Raw genomic sequence first — 19,793 nt, forward strand, 5'->3', positions numbered from 1 at the left:
TAGCTTCGTTTTCAGCACTCAGGTTTCACGGGCCATGATTTACGATGGACCCTCCCCTTCACAGTCGACGTGATGTTTTAACACAAAAAAAAGAACATTTGGGCCATTTCCTCGCAAATAAATTCGCCATTTGATAGCTTGCAGACACAACATTTCTAAATAATTCATCTCACCCCATCATTATGCTGGCAGCCGTTTTATTTTATCGCTATGCAAAATCTCGTTCTCCATTTTTCTCGAATTGCTGCAAAATGAACTTTTACAAATCCACTCCTTTTCAGTGCGAATTTCGATTGAACATCATACGGAATCAATTCTTCGCCGTCTAGAAGGATTTTTTTTTTTTTTTTAAACAACGAAAAAGTTGTAATCCCCCCCTTGGCTTGTGGGCGGTGCGTGAAAACACACATTTCTTTTGCGGCTGCTGGGGCTGTGAAGAACACGGGAGAGAAAGGAAGGGTCTGCTGCGCTTGCGCCTCTCTACATAGCAGAGCCGCCGTACACACATGAAAGTAGAGCAATCAGATCATGCGTTTCTGACTGGCTGTATTACATACGAGCAACACAAACTCTACACGCAAGCGACTATAGTGGGAAACGTGAAAAAAAAAGCCAAGCCCCAAAGGCGAAATGTAGCAGAATAGTGGCAGAATAGTATAAACCCCCCCTTCCTTTCGCTCTTGTAGTTTAGCCTCAAGTTCAACACTCACCTGGACCAAGACCGTCAGTTGCTTACAAGCTATCGGTTGCTGCGGTACTATATTACACGCACGAGCTTTTAATTGTTGTTTTTCATCATTTCGAATTTTCTTCCTCCTTTTTTTTTTCTTCTTCTTTCTTCTTCCTCTCTTTCGTCCAGTGTTTTTCTGTGGTGTCTGGTGCCTGTGCGTTTCGCCGTTCAAGTGGTGCCACTCGAAAACAGAATTGCAGGAAAAGAATTTTCTTTTTTTTTTAAACGCAATCACTTTAAAGCATCTTACCTTGATTGCGCGGTGTTCTATTTTTTTCGCACTGCAACGAAGAGATTTTTTCAACGAGTGAAACAGAATGAACCTCCATCAGTGAACGGGACTACACGATTCGAAAACATCGATTATTATTTATTTTGATTTTTTTTTTTTTTTATTGATTTGTACTTTTAAAATTCGAAACAAATCGAATTGAAAACAGTGGAATAGTGCGAGCGGGCCAGTTAATTGAAGTGCTCGTGATTTTGCGGGATTTGTTTGACCGTCTCTTTTTTTCGAAAGGAAATTGGATTATACATAACTTTCCAGGACGCCGATTATTTTGAAGCCACTAGCATGGCCGTCACCAACATGTATTACCAAGAGGTACGTTTTCATTTTCTCTATAGACGTAATAATACTATACTCACGTGATGTTCCAGAAAAATTTGGGTTAGTTTCTTGGTCGTTCACGATAGTCTCTCTCTCTCTCTGTCTATGTAATTTGATATTATTATTTGCTAACGCGCGGGACACTTTCACTCGACCACCGGCTAAAACGCATAGACCTACAATAATTGTCTTTTTCAAATAGAGGCACGCATTTTTTGATTGCATTTTGTGCGTGCTATTTCTTTTGTGCGTTCGTTCTCTCTCGTTCGATTGTTTCTGAATGGTTTTGTTTTCTGGTTTTTCAAGTGGCAAAGTCATCGACAGCGAACAATAGATTGTTTTTCTTGCATCTACATACAATTTCTTGATTTCATCGACGCTGCAAATCGGGTTCAGGGTTATACACGTCGCATTCATTTTGATCTGAATTTTTCAATTCATCGTTCGAATCGACAAATGGCCGCTTTGCTTACGAATGCAGTTCCCTTTGCAACTGGTGTGTGAAACACCGTCGAATAGAGCAGATCTGCGGGTGAAAGAGAGCGTGAATTTTATACGAATCTCTCTCCTTTTTGTCGTGAATTCTTTTTTTTTTTATTGGTAATGAAAAATTTGATAATTAGAAGAAGGCCGGTGCAATAGGCAACAAAAGGGGGGGAAAAAAAACTCATTAGCGAAAGTAAGGCGCGTTCGTGAGCAAAGACCAAAAAAAAAAAGAGAAAATATCCTCATCACTTTCGCTTTCCCGCACATTTCTTTCTGTTTGGTCGTCCTGATCGACTTTCCAATCGCTTCAATTTCTCTACGTACTACACACGCATTACCATGTAGCCTTTTCAAGTGAGTATATAGACGACGGACAGGGCAAGTCATCACCACAACGAGGCAGCAGATTAGCGATTTAAAACAAAAACTACAGAGTCATGCAAACTTAATTAGTTTGAAAAGAAAGAAAACGAGTTTCTTTCATTTTCATGATCTTAAGTAACAAAATACGCGGAATCTCCTGACTTCTTTTTATTTTTGTCTCGTTGAACGATGAGCGAAAGTCGTTTGGATTTTCGCGTCTGCGTGTGTGTTCCACGACGCACTCCGTATATGTCCAACACATCGTCGAGGTGAACTGGTTCCCCCCCACTTCTTGATTAAAAAGATTTGAGAAAATAAAAGTGGGTTCCTTATTTAGTGCGATTGTTTTCATCGTCACTTGCTTGATATGCACAAAGTTACGCAAGATTTTTGCTCGTTTTTATGGACTTCCTTGTTTTGTTTATCCTGATGGGCCGCAGGAGAAAATGTTTCTTATCGGCAAATTTGATCGACAGTCTGCGGCTGATGGGAAGAGCAAATAGTTTCTGTTTTTTTTTTTTTTATGGTTGGTACTACGTAAATATGAAAGACGGAAAAAAAAAACAATTGGGTTTATTTTTATATGGATAGAGGCCGTTTCTAACTTTTCCAATTGGAGAAAGTGAAAATTAAAAAAAAAACTGCGTCCATAAAAAAAAATCTCATCGTTTTTAATAGAAGAATGGCTTTCTCTTTGATACACATTTCGTGAAAACAAGTGGTCGACCAAAGACTCTCTCTTTCTTCTCGTTTTCTTGAAGTGTTCCATTTTGCTGCAACAACAACAACAATTTTGTTTTTTCGTCCATATTCGTATTCCCACACACACACACACACACTGCACATATAAAAACGATGCGTGTTTCTTTCGCTAGACAATTTCGATTGTCGCTGTGCAACGTTCAAAAACAAATAACCTACGCTATCGTGTGATAACGCGGAAAAAACATTTCATTACAGGTCGACTTTCCCTTTTTTTTTTTTTTTCTCGCCCAATTGGAATCAAAGTTTTTTTTTTTAACGATTAAAAGACGACTTCTTTTTTTTTTTTTCACGCTAAAAAATAAAAACAAAACAAAAGACTATATCGTCTATTTTTAGTTAATTGAAAAAAAAAAAAAGGCCAGACTTATGATGTCATAACACACAGACGGCCTTGCACATAATCCCGCCGCCACTTTCTTGAACAAGAAAATTTCACCTGACGTCACTTTCTTTCCGAATATTTCGTTCGCACGTTTTTCTTTCGGAAATAATCCGGCGTTAGTGTCAAATAAATAAGTGAATAACGAAACGGTTCTCCTCTCTACAATGGAAAGGTAGTGCGCTAACGATATAAAAGGGGGGCTTTTGAGCTACAATTTGATGTAAACGATTGCAAGGTTACGAGATTTGTGTGTCAGCTTATAAACTGTAACAAGCAGTTAAATAATAGCGCCGTTGCTTACGGCTCCCGCGTGAATGTGGCGGATGATTTGGTCATCACCACTTTTCCTTCCCCCCCCCCTCTTTCGCCACAAACAATGAGACAATTTAAAAATCCGTTTTTTTTAGGGGGGGGGGGGGTGGGTGTCAAACGTTTGAAAATTAAAAATGAATTTTTTTTTTTTTTTGTTTACCGCAAAAATTCACGCAAAAAATAAAATCTGCCTATGCAAATGAAAGACGATAATGAATAATCAACTAAAATAAGAAAGAGAATTCAAATTCAGTTGGCTTCCGTTCACGATAACTTCCCAGAGAGTTGTCGTTCAAGGTCGTGATGTATTTATTATTCCTCCTGAGGGCTAGTGTGTGTGTGTGTGTATATAACGCACAATAATGATGATGGATTGGCCCATTGTTGTGTCCACCTTTCCATTATTGGCTAGGACGATTGTAAAACGACCTTGGTTGGGAATGTTTTCAATGATTACATACCCCGATTAGATTGCGTTTACGCTTGATTCCTCTCTCTCTCTTTCTTCAATCACAAATGTATATTCTGTTTTAAAAAAAAAAATCTAAATCTAAATCTTTTTTTTGAAAAATGTCAATAGTTTCAGCAACTGTGGATGCAAGAGTCGACCATGATGACGGACAACAATGGCTCGTTGATTGGTGATCCATTAGCGCCTCAAGCACAACCTGTCCAGCAAGCCGAACAGCAAGCTACTGTACACCTGGAACTGCAACTAGTCCAGCAACAGCATGAAAATAAACCTGCCATTCGGATGCCTTACTCGGCCGCTTCATCCGTTCGGTTAGTAGCCGGAATCAGCCCAATCCAGCAGCAAACGAACGAAACAACGATACCATCGACGCGAGCTTTCGTCTTACCACCAACGCCCTCCTACAGCAGCAGCAGCAGCAGCAACAGTAGCAACAACAGCAACAACAACAACGCCAATAGTTTTCAAGCGGAAGAAGAAGACGAGCCGGAACATTTAGCGGCTTCGCTTTTACGCGATCACGGCGTCATGGATGAAGAAGAAGAGGACGAAGAAGATGGAAGTTGTTGCATGGCCCATCCGGCCATGACACCTCAACAGGAACTGGAAGAAATGTGCGCCATGTATCACCTGAACAACAGTCAACACAACCACAACAACAAATGCAACACGCTTCCGCTGCTGGCCAACAACGAAACGGATTTCGTCGATTTGGATTCGTTGCTGGACCAGACGGCCGAAAGGTACGCCGTCGATTGCGGAGGAGGATCGAAACTGCTCGCCGAATCACCGACCAACCCCGTCCTATTTTCCTATTTGACGACGGGCGTCCGTTGCCCCAATCATCTCGTTCCAGCTTCACCTCCACCCGTCCCCAACCGTTTGAAATCGAATCACAATCAGATGACACCACCCGCTAGTCCGGAACAGCAACTCAAACAACTCGTCTGTTCGCGCAACAGCAGCACTTTATGTCCAGTCGATCTCGGTTTGATATCCATCCAACAACAACAACAACAGCAACAAGTACAACAACAACAACAACAACAATCGTCCAGTAGAGTCATCACTCCGCCGTCTTCTCCGGATTTGACGGATTACCTAGAGGCCAGCAAATCCAACAGCGGAGGGGACAGCAGTTGCGAAAGCGGAAGCGCCATCAGTTTCGGCAACCAAAATCAACATCCAGCTCTGCGAGGACCGCTAGTTTCGCACGCGCAACCATCCGATTCCGCCGAGACGGAAGATGTTGGTGGAAAGACGGGCCGCGGCAGCCGAGGCGGCCGGAAGAGTTGGGGACGGAAGCGATTGTCGACCCACGCCTGTTCTCACGCCGGATGCAACAAGACGTACACGAAATCGTCGCATTTAAAGGCCCACCTGAGGACGCACACGGGTGAGAAGCCGTACCAGTGCGCGTGGAAGGATTGCGGATGGAAATTCGCCAGATCGGACGAGTTGACCCGACATTATCGCAAACACACGGGCGATCGGCCGTTCCAGTGTCAAATGTGCGAACGAGCATTTTCACGCTCCGACCACCTGGCCCTGCATATGAAACGTCACATTAGCGTTTGACGATTTTACCTTGATGCCATCTTCCGCATCCTTCCCGCAATTTCCTCCCTCTGTTTCCCTTTTGTTTTTGGTTTTCTTTTTTTTTTTTTCATTTGCTAAGGGCGTTTGGGGCATCGGGCCGTTCCAGCTGTCAAGGACGGGCAAGCAGAGCTGGCCTCGAGGGGAAATTGCGTCATCATATTCCTCTTTGCTCTAGATTTTCACAGAAGAATAATAAAATTTCATAAAAGAAATGTACATGGCTCACGGTAATTTAGGCCCTCGGGTTGTTCGTCGGGTTCGGCAGAATGACAACTGCGAATTTGAATTTAGCGGGCGGGGGAATGTGGGGGAGTCGGGACGACTAATCAACAAGGTGTGTGTGTGTGTGTGCGCTGTTGTACACAGCTATGAAATTTCAATAGATGGGCAGCACACGCAACATAACAAGTGAGGAACGCGGCGTGCCAAAAATTCGAAAAACAAAGAAAAGTGCGGCAAACGAAATTGCAGCGTTCCATCTCAAGTCACACGCTCGATGACGTCTTTTTTTCTTTTCCAAACATGGAATGGACGTACAATGCAGATTTAGTTTTTAAAAAGAAAAAAAACAAAACAAAAACAGCACTGCTACATAGAATCAAATATAAGCAATTAAAAACAAACAAAACAAAAAAAAAATCTAATTCTCGTTTAGTTTTAAGAACAATTTTGAAAGTAATACGTGGCGGCATATCATTCGTAATTTGGCTGCCCAGTGTGTGTGTACATAATTATTTAGAGCCTCCTCGATTAGGATTGCAATACATGTATACACCTTCGGCAGTCTATATCCTTATTTCTGATTATAGCGATTGTGACGCTAATGAATAACAAATGTAGTTCCAATCTCATCGCGAGTTAAACACGTTGATATAATGCCCAGTACAACAAAATGGAGCAACTTGCATTATTATTACAATCAACGCAATTATTTTGGGTTTCTGATTTCTTTTCAATTACATAAACATTTACTTAAAGCTGTTTCGATCGTCGTAGATCTTTTATAATTACATAATAGACAGCACACGCCGGAAGTGTGATCTTTTTCTTTTCTTTTTTTTTTCTTACACTCACGTTCAAAAATGCCCATGCACCGCTCACATAATTATTTGGGAAAATTGAAAAATCATTGAAAAAATCTTTTAAAAAAATAAGGATAATTTAATCGAATAACAAAACACTTTATGCTAGTGCTGTCCTACATTATCCCCTCCCACCAGCTTTCAGTGTACACCACATATGCAAAAAAAATTATTGTAGAGTTTATTTTTTGTTTTCTCTCTCTCTCTATTTTTACCTGCCCTACCTGTCCCCCGTTCACCTTCAAAGGTCAAAGACATTTTTTTTTGTTTAAAAAAACAAAATAGGCTTACCCTTCCTTGTTTTGCATATTTAGCGAAACGTGGGAAAGAGGGGGGTTTGTATTTTTCTGCGATTTTTATACAATATATATAAATACATAGTTTCGTAACCCAATCCTCAACTTTTATTTTTACTTGTATTTGGTATCCCCCGCCCCCTCACGTCTCCACGAAATGTTGGAAAAGAAAAATTTCTTTTTGCTGTTTGTCTCCCCACCTCTCTTTTTTCGTGGCGTGTGTAATATCTCTCAATGTCAAAAATATACAGATTAAACTCCCCAAAAATGTAATTGCATTTTACTGTCTAAACGAAACTTTGCTGGTTTCATAAGTCAAATGAAGAAATGAAAAGGGCCAATACGATAATAAACCGGTCGTGTTTAACTGAAGCGTTGGCCATTGTCTGTTCTCTTGCTGTTGCCAAGGCAAAGATTGCCGTTCGCTCTTTTACCTGCTGCAATAAATCAAGGTAACGCATATGCAAATGTCGGCCCATAATTATGGTAGAGACCACTCAATCGCGAAAATTGGTCAGACGATGACAACCGAAATTCTCGGAATTATTTGCAAAAATGTATGCCAATCATTACACGGTACACACCATCATGTTACATGTTTGATATCCAACAATTTGCATACCCGTAACGCTAGTTTGATACAAATGTTTTCTTGACTTATTTGACAGAACAAAAATATGAAATTTGTTCACTTACAAAGTTTGAAGCAGAACGCCATTCGATCGTTGCTGTAATGAATAAATCAATCAGCAACTTGTTTGCGTTCTTCTTTGGTGCATCACGGTCCAACAACAGGTGAAACAATCAAACTTAAGTACGTACTACAATGTGGCTTGGACGACCGTTGTCGGATGACGTTAATAAAACAACATGAAACATTTAACGCAATTCAATGTATTTTTCCCTTCTTTTTGTTTGCACACATTCAGTGTGTACGTCAGGCACGTGGAAAAAGCAGGAAGGGCATTGATGACCACCACTTTGTTGACAACAAAAAAGGGCGTGACTCAATATGGATCCCCTCTGTTCACGGGACGTCGTATACGGACGGACACCATTAAAATAAATGTCTTTATTAGGACGGTGGTGTGTTGCAACCTGCGCAATTAAATTCTATATACGTTTGCGATTGAATGATGATAGCCCTTCGTTTATAGTTGATTCGGGACTGCATTTGATTATATTCTTCGACGCTCTCCACACGAATGACAGGTAAGGACACCGAGTTTTTTTTTGTTTTTTTTTTTGCTTCCTCGGGACAAAGATTTGAATACCCACCGTGGCTCTTCTACCTGCCGCACAGAACTCGCGAATCTTAGACTCGTCTGCGTGTCTGATAAAATAAATTTTTGGTTGTCTTTATGTAAAGCAAAACAAGAATTTCAATGTCATCCAGTTTTTTTTTTTTTTTTGTTGTTGTTATGTTTCCAGTCAAAATTTTTTTTTTTTTTTAGGGGGGGGCTCATTCCAAAGAGGAGGAAAAGAAACGAGTTATGTGTCCCACACCAGTCGCGGATACTTGAGTCCACCAAATCGACGATGCATGCCATATGCAAATGTTTACTTTTTTTTTTTTCACGCATAAAAAAAAAAAAGACCAACTGGAAGGCAAAACATGATTGCAGTTGAGTTTGTCTGGCGGCGTTATCATCGAAAATGTTGAAGGCCAAATGATGAAAAAAAAAATGCAAACGAAAACGATGCGATTCTAAATATTCTAGATGTTTCTTTTTTAAATGTAAGGCAACTCGCCAATTCGTGTTATCTCGTTATCTACATATATACAACACACATCGTATTGGGCCTTCTAATTGCTCCACTAAATCATGTTGCGAACAGACTGCATCGTAATTAGGTCTGCTGTGCATAAAGGGGATATAACATGAACGCCTGTGTATAGTTTATAGTGGAACTGGACCATGTTGAGGTCGACTGTGTACATCTGTCCAATAATAATAAATCGCATTTTTGTTCTAGTTTAGTGCAATAAGTTACTCGGCTTTATGCGAGCGTAACGAGAGCACGTTAGTTCAAAATTCCTCATTTGAATATTATAAAGATGGAAATGTTAAAAGAAATGTCGTACATGGGAAACAAAAAGGATTCGAACGATTTAATAAAATGCAAATCCTACTGATCTCTCTTTGATTAGACCTTTTATGAAAAATGTTTTTCATTACGCAATTCGAATTTCGTGCCAAGTCGATCACTTTTAAAAAGGGGGGAGCCGGTCAGACAAAAATATCTGATGATGAAATTTTTGTTCACTGTCGATCTGGTTGAGTATTCCGTTCACGAACGATTCTATTTCGAGTGCCTGCAGCAATTGTAGTAACGAGAGAAATTTAGAAAAAAATAAAATAAAGTCTTTTGGCCGAGTGTCGCCACGTCTGATGAATATAGATGGTCAAATTATACGAAATTCTATTTATATCTGCCTGAAAATGAGCGGAATCATCTTGTCTCGAATCCAGTTCTCAAATAGATTTTAGCCTTTTTTTTTCTAGGGTATAGTTGCCGGTCGTTCAGTTCATTATCCGGCGTGATCAAAAGGGTCCACGTTCGCTTTATCGACCAACGGACTGATTGATGGCACTCGCATTTGTAATTCAGACTCTAAAAATAGAAAATTGAGGCCAATACATTCGACTCTGTTTTTGCTGGACACGCCAAAGCTAAAGAGAGCCACGTGAACATGTGCAGAGATCATTGACTTGTATCCACAACTCTATATCACGATTTCACTTCTCTTTCGGAATCAATAATCTTTTGTCGAGTTAAATCGCTAAGTTGCAGCTCTCTCTTTTTGCACTCACTTTGCCACTTCATTAGGGCCCGAAAGGGTTACCAGGTCTGCTCACGAAATGCACAACAGAGCGTGTACACGTGCGGAGGGGAGAGCATAACACAAAATCGTACAGCCGTGAAGGTTATCGTTGTTAACTATATTACAATGTATATCTGGATAAAGAGCCTGTCCTTATCGTATACATATCTTTTCCCCCTTCATTCCTGGAACGTCATGATTACCCACACACAAAAAAGCGGAAGTAGCACACGGTGGCCGTACATAATGGCCAGGTGACATTGAAAATGATTTTTCGCTATGTAACTTTACGGGGTTTTTTGGTTTTTGTTTTGTTAGCCATTGTTCTTGGTAGTGCAACCATCGCATTGGCACAACAACAACAAATTGGAAGCTGCATGTAAAGCCAATTGTTTCTAGCGCAGGTGTTGAAGGCTGACATCACGATCTCGTTCTTATAAGAACTACACCGTTTTAATTGATTCTTTTCGTCTTGATATGCCAACCGGAAATACAACAGCTTCCTTATAGGTGCCCTCCCTCTTTCATTTGCCTTTAATGTTTCATTAATCAGGTTGGTCAAATTATCGAAAAAACAAAACAAAAAATGAGGGCCGATTAGATCACCTGCTCAATTACATTTTACAGCTCAATTAAACGTAAATTTAAGTGGGTCCAATGACGAACGGGACGTGACGGCCTTCGGACAGTCGGGGACATATTTTTCATCCGGAAAAGATTACGTCATATATATTTATTTTTATTTTTTCAAAATAGCGGTTGATCGATTCCTTAAGCTTTCTCCGCCATTATCTCTGGGTTCCAGTATGATCTAGTAGATTACACCGCAGACACGATGAACTGTTTTATGCTGTCTCAGGGTCCCTTCCCCTAAAAAAATAAAAATAAAAAATGTTTCCTCTGCGTTGTCAGACCAACACCTGGGAGATCCAATGAACTGGCTGATTTCTATCTCCTATGTATTGCTCGTATACAATCAGTTTTTGCTGCTGTTCCACAGGCCGGGGTAGTTGCCCATTTGAACGTAGAGAAAGAGAAAAAAAAAAAAATGATCGAATTAAAACATCTGCCTTGTGACTCTTCAATTTCTTTTGACACACACCTTACAAATTCATAGATGTTTTCTCAAATTGTGTAGATTGCACTATACGTTCGGGTGTGGAATGGAAATCAAAACAGACTTCGTTAGTCGACTATTCAACGCTTAAATTCTGTTGTGTTACAATCATCCATCAAACTGACTGGTCTATAAAATTGTACGAAATGATTGCGATCATCCAAATCATTCAGACAAAAAAAAAAAATTGTTTTTTTCAGTTTAAACGCAATCGTTGATCCATATATGGGAGCTCATCATCAAGTCATCAAAAACCAACAAATATAAACGCAAATTTGCTTGTCTCTATGCATTTAAATTAGGCAAAATGTTATTTTAAAAAATTTGCTATTCCATCACGCATCACGCTGTTTTGTTTTTTGTTGTGTTGGCGGCATGGAGCCACACTAGCAATCGTAATAGTATTAACTCATTACAGAGTCTATAACAAAATGATTCGTCAATGTCCAGGTGACTCTCTTGTTTTTTTTATGTTTATTATTATTAACCACAACCTGCTGCTTTGTGTATTTAAAGAAGTTGGTATATATACGCATCGATCAGCAAATTTGGCCTGAAGACGTGACGAATCACGTGAAACAACAATGATTTGACGCCCGTGGCCGAAAGTAAAAAATCTCAATTGCGAAATATCCAAATATCCAAATTTCAAAAAAAAAGGAGTAAAACCGGTTGGACCGGTCCGTTTTTTGAATTTGGTCATCAGATTTTTTCGGGACGTAGCCCGTCTACTTTGTTGCTATGGAACGACATCTTTGTCCAAGGTTCTTCTTTTCTTTTCGTAAAAAATTGTTTAATGCAATGTACATAAAGAAACATCTAGAACATAATGAAAGCAAAAGTGTAGTCGTTCTATGAGTCAAATGGGTGGCATTATTCAACTTCAAGTACACCTGTGTTTTTCTATATAATTCAATTCAATGATGACTATGTCGGGACTGTGTGACTCATTCAAGGCAATACAGTTCGTATATGCGATACGTTGATAAACGTCCAAACCAATACATCAACCATACAGGTGTGATATAGTCAGCCCACTTATACGAAAGGCTCTTGCAAATTGCCACACCCAAAATCAAGGTGTTACAACAAATCATACGAATTTTCAGCAGAGCACCTGGTGCCGGCAATCAGTTGAGATCAACATCAACTCGACTTCATTTTAGATTGTATAGTTTTTAAGCGGGATTATACGCAAATCCTAATGAAAAACTTGTATGCAAATGACTTACCTTTCATTTTTCAGTTAGGTCTATATATACAGCGTTCCGGCTGCCTCCCCTTCAGAATCGTTTGTCATCGTTTAGAATGTCGAAAACACGGCGAGTCCATTGACGGGTCATCAACTATCATCACCCCCGTTGTTTTTAATGTATTTTTTATGTATGGCAAAAAAAAACAAACAAAACAAACATCAGTAAATCATGCGGGGACATCTTCCGGCTTCTCATCCCTCTCTTTAGTCATGTCTACCGTGATTATGTGGGCCATCACCTATAACGCCGGCAGCGCCATTCACGTTCACAGTTGATGTATAAAATTGCGACTTCGATGAGGGGTTTGCTGTATGGTATAGTTGCATATATAAACACAAAGAGCACGAAAGTTGGGAATTTTAAAGGGATTTTGTCACTGAGTTTAACTCAGCGACCACGCCCACCTGAATCATTCTTTATCGATCAAAAAATGGATGGAAAAAAATTGAATATGCAATGAAAAAAAGAGGAAAAGACGGGAAAGCCCCTTCGCAATTTGTACAACGATAATGAGACAATGTCCGTTTGCTGGAGACCACGACTTGCACTGATTTCTTTTGTTTCTCAACAGACCGAGACATTCCACTCTGATTGTTATCGACTTACGTAAACATACAAGGTCAATAACGCTCTACTTTTGTCGCCTTTTTTTTTCTTTCTAAATCGCCCTACCTGTTTTGCTTTTTCCTCTCCTCCAAACATTTCAGATCATTTTTTTTCTTTGCTCTTTTGGTTCTAGACGTCATTCGTCAAGGTCCTTTAGTTTCCTCTTTCCCTTTATTTTTTGTTTCATTCTTCCTCGGTTCGAAAAAACCTGCGGCAATTTAGCCAAACACCTTGCAGTGTGTAGTTTGTGTGTTGGATGGATCCCCCTTCCGGTCAGGTATTTTGAGTGTCTTTATTTCGTTCGTTTCAAAGCATCACGGTGGTTCGGTTAGAAAAATTGAATAAGTAAAACGATAATTTATTCGGCAAATGCCATTTAAAGAAAAAAACGTGATTAATGTAAAATGGCCCATTTTGTCACGACCGCTGTCCGTGTTTTTCGATACAGCAACAACATCCACAACATTTTCTTTCGTCGTCCACATTTTGGGCTGTAGCAAGTCAATCCGAGCGTTTCATTCCTTATAATATACTAAGAAATGCATTGACTGAATTAGTTTGCATTAATCTGTTGCCCCTCATTTGCATGGCACGTTGGATATAGGCATCTCTTTTCCACAACCACCGAAATGAAAAAATGAAATAATTTTGACACAAAAAAAACTAGGGCAAGTTAATTGTTTAAACAATTCAATCGAACATGCAGAATGCTTGAAAACAACGTGAACGTTAGCCGCGTCGGAGGTCACCACGCCCTTGTGGGACCTACATTATTTCCTCTACACTTCCGCGTGATCCGATGCTCCGTTTCTTTCACCTTCTGATGACCTTGGTTTGAAAAAAGTCTTTTTTTTTTTCATCCTGAAATTGAAAGAAGACAATTTTAAACTTTCCATCGCATTCAAAATAGTTTGATTTCCATCACGACCTGATCGCAAATCCGTTTCAATCTCGCTGGAACGCTTCCAGTTCCGGGTGTTCAATTTCATCAAGATTTATTAACATGGCACACACACACGAGCGCTGATTTAATGTTGATTTAATGGTCGGTTGGGTTCCTGTTTGAACGCCATTATCCCGCGTGTATAGTCTGACAAAAGACAAACGATGTGCTGTACGCAAACAAGAACGCGGCCAACGCCCATCCTCATTATTATATTGTTCAGCTTTAAAACGAAATAAAAGTTAAAATAGATATTTTTTTGTGTTTTTGTTACAACCTTGTCAAAATCGTCAAGTGGCAAGGACGAACGTTTTTCCCGTGACCGTCAAATGATGAAATCAAGTAGATGCGTGTCGAAACGATGACGGCCCCGGTCAATTTTACGGCCCAACGTTTTTATTCTTAGCAGCTGGCCGAATTGTTCTGCCTACCTTAAGATTAAATAAAACAAAAGGCAGTTTATTTTTAACTTTCACTTAACTGCGTGTGTGGACGTATATATCGGAACACCTGAGAAAGGACTTGTGATTGGGAGGACACGTGTCGTCAACGCCTCCGCCCTTTAGTTTCCCCCCCTCGCTTGACTGACCCTCCCCTCTTTTTTTTGGCACCTTTTTCACGCGCATTTCACAACGCTCTGCCGTCCACGTAGCGAACAAAGAGATCAACATCGTCCATATATACCTGAAAGAAACTCTTGGGCCATCCTATCGCTAAAGAATCTCGCTGGCGGTTGGTGAAAATTGAAACAAAAATTTCCAGATCCTGTCGGCTGATGTTGTTTTCTAGTGGAAGCAAACCTCACGCTGCGTCGCGATTGTTTCGTGATTCACGACTACACTGCTCTCCATTATTTAAGAATATACAGGCAGCCAATTTTTCGACAGGTTTCCCTATTATAGAGTCCAAATATCAGGGGCCAAATGGTCTATTCACGTTGGCCAATTGCTTTTTTTTTTCTTTTTTAAAGGACCGGCTTTTTTTTGTTTTGTTTTTCAATGCGAATTCAAAGAGGCGAGCATCTTCAAAAAACAAAAACAAAATGAGATCAGTGATTGCTCCACCCACGACTTCAGTCATTGGGTACGTGTGTGGTGAACGTGACCCGGAAATCCTTGCCTACATCCTGTGCGTGTTTAGAAGAAGAGAGACGACTCATGCGCACTGGAGGTAGCCAATCAATGCCCAAATCGAGAGCAACCTCAGCTTGTTGTACACGAAAAGAAAGACGGAATGCGGATGCGTGCATTTCTTATCGTCACTCCGCCAAGTGGTATAATGAAGTATTCAAGTTCAATCAATCGAATTTGGCGTCTTTGCCAGCCATATAGCCAAAGGGTGGATTTCATTTCTATCGAAACCTGATTTGCCGACCAGGGGAATTTCCTCAAGGTCCTCTTTGGAGCATCAATATCCGGTTGGAAAGGTGAACAGTTGCCCTTTTAATTGGCTTTTATTTCGCCTAGATGAGAAAAGATTGAACAGTTACAGTTGTGTTTCATCTTATTCATTGCTCCTCTAATAAGATGAAAAGGGTCACCATCAAATTTGCTGATTTATTTTTGAAAACCAAAAATCTAAATGCAACATTGTGGGCCAGAGGTGACGTCACCGTGAAAACACAATCAATTGTTTTATGTGCTGTGCCATCACCATCTGTCAAAAACAAAAACAAAGGAGAGAACTGACTGGACCACCTGTGACGACGTGGTTATGAAGTAGGGTGGCGACGTTTGATGCCCGTCTGATATATACGTCCGAGCGTGCTTTTATCTAATAATATCGGGAACGGCTCCCCCCCCTCTCTCTCCCGTTATTTATGCTTCTAATTATATATATAGTATATAAGGCTTTTTTTTTTTGTTTTTTTCCTGTTTTATCATCTAATTTGAAATGCGCATTGAGGGACATGACGTGCTGTAGCCGCCGTACCATCGCATCCAGTCACGCATAGTCCATTATCGAGATCCCATCCAACAAATAAACAGCTGGTCATCCGTAAAAGTCATATTTTCTCCTAAGTAAAAGCCCCATTTTTTTTTTTTTACAGAAATAAAAGCATCTGGACGGTATTATAGTTGAATTCAAATCTTTGCAGTCCCGCTATGTGTTTTTTTGCGCTCTTTCGAATCGAAACGTTTCGTCCTTGCACTTTCATTTTTTTTTTTTTTACTTTTTATACTGTCAAAATATTATTTTTTAATTATTATTTTCAGAAATAAAAATGTAGCGTTTCTTTAAAAATCCCGCACGTTTAAAACGACGGCTGTCGTAATGGAGAGCAATAACAACAACACTTTTAACAAAACGTCTGTAATTATTAAAACGTTTTGCTTTTGCGGATATTACGGCCAGCCGTACGACGTGATTATTTTCGGACGCCTAGAGTTTTCTCGGGACAACGCGAAATTCAATAAAAAAAAATAATAGTTCGACGATACATTTTTTAACGTTTATTTTCCCTTCATCTTCTATTATGCGGCTGTTAACGACGTCCCGTTATTGTCTTGTAATTTTTTACACTTTTTTGTTGGGGCAGGATCTCTACAATTAGCGATGATGATTGTCGGGCCAGAGACATATACAGTATATATATATATTTTTTTTTTTCTTTAAATAAGAAAACAAAATCAAAACAACTTTCACGCGTGAATAGAACCAAAAGTGTTTGGTACGCTTGCAACAAAATATGGGTCTGCTAAAATCTGAAATAGCCACCCGATGTTATGTAGACGGTCACGATTTTTCACAGTTGTTGATGTAACCTCATGGCCTAAAACAAAAAGGAAGGTGAATTCTTTTTGATTCTTTCGGTGTGTAAAATCTAGTGGCAATTTAATACTATACAGAGAAAATCTGGGAGAGGCACAAACTTTCACTACTTACGTTTCATAGATTACCATCATTTTTTGTGTGTAGAGATTTTTCACTCCCCCCCATCCCCCCCAACACTCTCCATCATTCGATCAAATAAAAATAGGAATAGTCTACTATAAAAATCACGGTCAAACACATTTGCAGCGTTGACCTATATATTCGTGGATTTTCAAAAGATCGGCCCGAATTTCTCCAGCGTTGTTCATTCAAAACATTTTTTTTTTGAATCGAATTTCACAAGAGAATCTTTTGTTCCATTCGGATTTGTGGCATCACAAGTTTGGTATTTGATTTAGTCAAACATTGCTGGCGCATTGTGTAAATGTCTTGCGGGCAGCAACTTAATTGTTGTGCACGCAGACACACACAAAGAGGGACGCAGGCCTTTTAATGAAAGGCCGGCAACATAGTCGTAAGATGACGATATGATTTTGACTGTAGGATGGCACAGAACAAAAAAAAAAAAAAAAGGGCAACACAACAACCTTTTATGGTGGCTGATTGCAGTCATGGTCGCTCCAGTTGAGATAATTCTGATACGCTCTCTTCCAGTAAAACTGCTTTCTGCCCGTCTCTCTGCAGCAAGAAAACGAGATTTGTGTGTATGGAACTAACGTCAGGCTCTCGTATTTAAAAAAAAAGAACAAAGTTGAATGCCATATCTTTGTCTTGTAAGACTGTAGAAAAAAAAAAAATGAGGTTCCAGATTTCTAAACTTGTGTCGATTTTAGGGCCGATGGTAAAATGCAATCTCATCGTCCTGTGTAAGATCGTGACTGTTTGCCAATTTTTGCATTCAAATCTTTTACTGATTAGCCTCTCTACATTTTTCTCAAATGATATCCAAATCAGTGATGCTAAAAACGTCGATTACTCCCCCCCTCAGCGAGTACATAAAAATTTCAAAGAAAAATGCCCGAATGCGAAACTAGAAAACCGAACGGAACAACTGATCGACAACAGGTTATTAATTAGATGCAAGAAAAAACGTTATAAGCCTTACATGTAGAGAGGAAATGTTGTTAAACGCAGCAATATAGATTGGAGAAAGAAAAAAAATAAAATTGTGTAACAAAAAGTGGAGAACGTCGTGAACAGGTCATTATGCACAGCGTCTAAACTGCCCTACGTCCAGAATATATACGGCAGTCATGTTTATGTGTAACAGGGCTGATGTAATAACGTAAATCTCGAAGAAAAATGAACCGCTTTTTTTTTTGTTTCTTTTTTCATCTTTCATAAATTTATTCCATGCTCGTATTATAGATATACGTCATGGGGGTCAGTTCAGTTTCTTTATTAGGACATTTTGTTCTTTCGGCTGCTGCGCCAATGGATGTCCATACATCATCCGCAAAGGGAGAGAGGCTGGTAAGTTTTCCTTTTTGATTCATCGAGCCTCGCAACAGGAGGCTCCTCTACATACTTGCTCTACTTTCTACCTTACCTATAATAGAGTGGACAATTTAATTCGAATCAAGTTAAACTCCAGTTTTCGCTACATGAGCGTGATGCTATCGACGTTATCCATTAGCTGATTATGGGGACGCACATCCCCCTGGTGTCCTATTTGGTTACTTTAGGGTCATATTTCAGAGCCCTAACGCAAAGCAAAAAAAAAAAAAAAATGAAATTGTGCAAACAAAATCGTAAAAAAGACTCATTTCCAGTGTTTGCTCACGCACGCACACACCACCAGACCTATCGCGTGTTATTGGATACCTTTTATTCTACGTGAACGTGGGAGAGAAACAAAAAATGGGGGAGGTATTTGGCTTTTTAGTGTCCCGTCATCGTGTCACGTTGATGTCGCGTGCCGTCTCTAAATATTAGACAATGGGAGGGGAAAAAAAAAAAAGTTTTATATTCCATCACGAATTTTTAAATTCCATTAATTTGTCAGTAAAAAATAAAAATAAAAAGTTGGTTCACCATTGTGATGTGTTGATTTGGGCGGCCATAATCGTTGGCATCTTTTCTTGTTTCCGTTTTTATTTTTGCCCTCCATCTTGTGTGAGAGATTTTTCGAGATGTAAACATTTTCTTTCAACACAATTCGTGAACAGACGATATAGATGTATCAGCGTCTATAGACGGGGCATACAATGACGTCCGGTCGTGACTGTTTCATCACGATGCATTCGATTACGAGCTTTTTGCTTCTTCGGAATTTCTTTGCTCCTGTTGCATTTGTCGGTGTATGGCAAACGAAAGTTGCTTCTCTTCTAGGAAAAAGAAAAAGAAAAGGAGGCGTGACCTTTCAGCCGATTTATAGAATCAATTTTACCTGAGAAATGTCAAATATTTCTAATTGTGCGGTCGAAATTCCTGCTTTAGTTTTTCATCGTCCCAATTCCTTCTTTGAATCATAGGACTTTGTCGATGAAACAATTTGGTCAGTCGGAGGGAAACCACAAAAATGTTCCACGTCTTTATTTGACTTACACTGCAAGGAAAAAATGTGGAGGAAAGGTAACACAAATCCAACAACATTCCTGTGATACGCACCCCTTTTACTGGATAAAAATAAATAGAACAAAATTAACGGGTTGTTGTTAAATGACTTTAAACAGTGGTGTTTTTTTTACGTGGACATTCTGCTGCACCAAGATGGCGACGTATAGGGAAACATGCCAGTTCTTGAAAAGTCGTAAAAAGTAGCTCTCCAGCTAGGTAAAACAGATTCACCCGAGTCCGTTGACAACGCCAATCCGACAAAAACATCCGAGGAAACGTCTATGAGTAAATCAAATGTGCCATAAAGTCGTTTTTTCAGATTGACATTATTAAGCTATTCCCATTTTCTTATATGAAATTGCATTTAACCCAAAAATTGTACAACGATAGCTCAATTTACTAACATCCTTCCATCTGATTAAACTCATATTTTCATTTTACTATTCCTCAACCTGAGAAAAAAAGAAATTTTTTTCGGCAATTCTACTGGCGCCATTTATTTGGGGACTGGCATTGCTCCTTCAACTTTATGCTGAAACGGTATTATACATTGCCTAATTTATTTTATTCGAATTCAATTTGTTCTTTCAATCTATTGTTAGGATTTTGTCTG

The 19,793-nt window shown here is 39.5% G+C and overlaps 1 protein-coding gene and 1 long non-coding RNA gene across 2 annotated transcripts; one reads left to right on the forward strand and one right to left on the reverse strand.

Annotated features, from left to right (window-relative positions):
• The first annotated feature begins 708 nt into the window (after nt 1-708).
• On the forward strand, nt 709-7,365 carry LOC116925055 (zinc finger protein 526). Its single transcript, XM_045174989.1, has 2 exons — nt 709-1,334; nt 4,229-7,365. The coding sequence occupies exons 1-2, from the start codon at nt 1,305-1,307 to the stop codon at nt 5,696-5,698; spliced, it is 1,500 nt and encodes a 499-aa protein (XP_045030924.1). The 5' UTR covers nt 709-1,304; the 3' UTR covers nt 5,699-7,365.
• A 6,034-nt stretch (nt 7,366-13,399) lies between these two features.
• LOC116925061 lies at nt 13,400-14,512 on the reverse strand. The gene is made up of 3 exons (XR_004395310.2): nt 14,124-14,512; nt 13,832-14,069; nt 13,400-13,764 (listed from the first exon to the last, which is right to left on the reverse strand). It is a non-coding gene; the product is annotated as an uncharacterized LOC116925061 (long non-coding RNA).
• Between the last annotated feature and the right edge of the window lie 5,281 nt (nt 14,513-19,793).

Source organism: Daphnia magna, linkage group LG6 (genome assembly GCF_020631705.1).
Source record: "Daphnia magna isolate NIES linkage group LG6, ASM2063170v1.1, whole genome shotgun sequence".
Taxonomy (NCBI): Eukaryota; Metazoa; Arthropoda; class Branchiopoda; order Diplostraca; family Daphniidae; genus Daphnia; species Daphnia magna.

Bases quoted from the DNA above. Each gene is read 5' to 3' on its own strand.
- LOC116925055 (XM_045174989.1), top strand. From the start codon at position 1,305: ATGGCCGTCACCAACATGTATTACCAAGAG. The intron at 1,335-4,228 runs GTACGTTTTCAT...AAATGTCAATAG, and splicing joins CCAACATGTATTACCAAGAG to TTTCAGCAACTGTGGATGCA.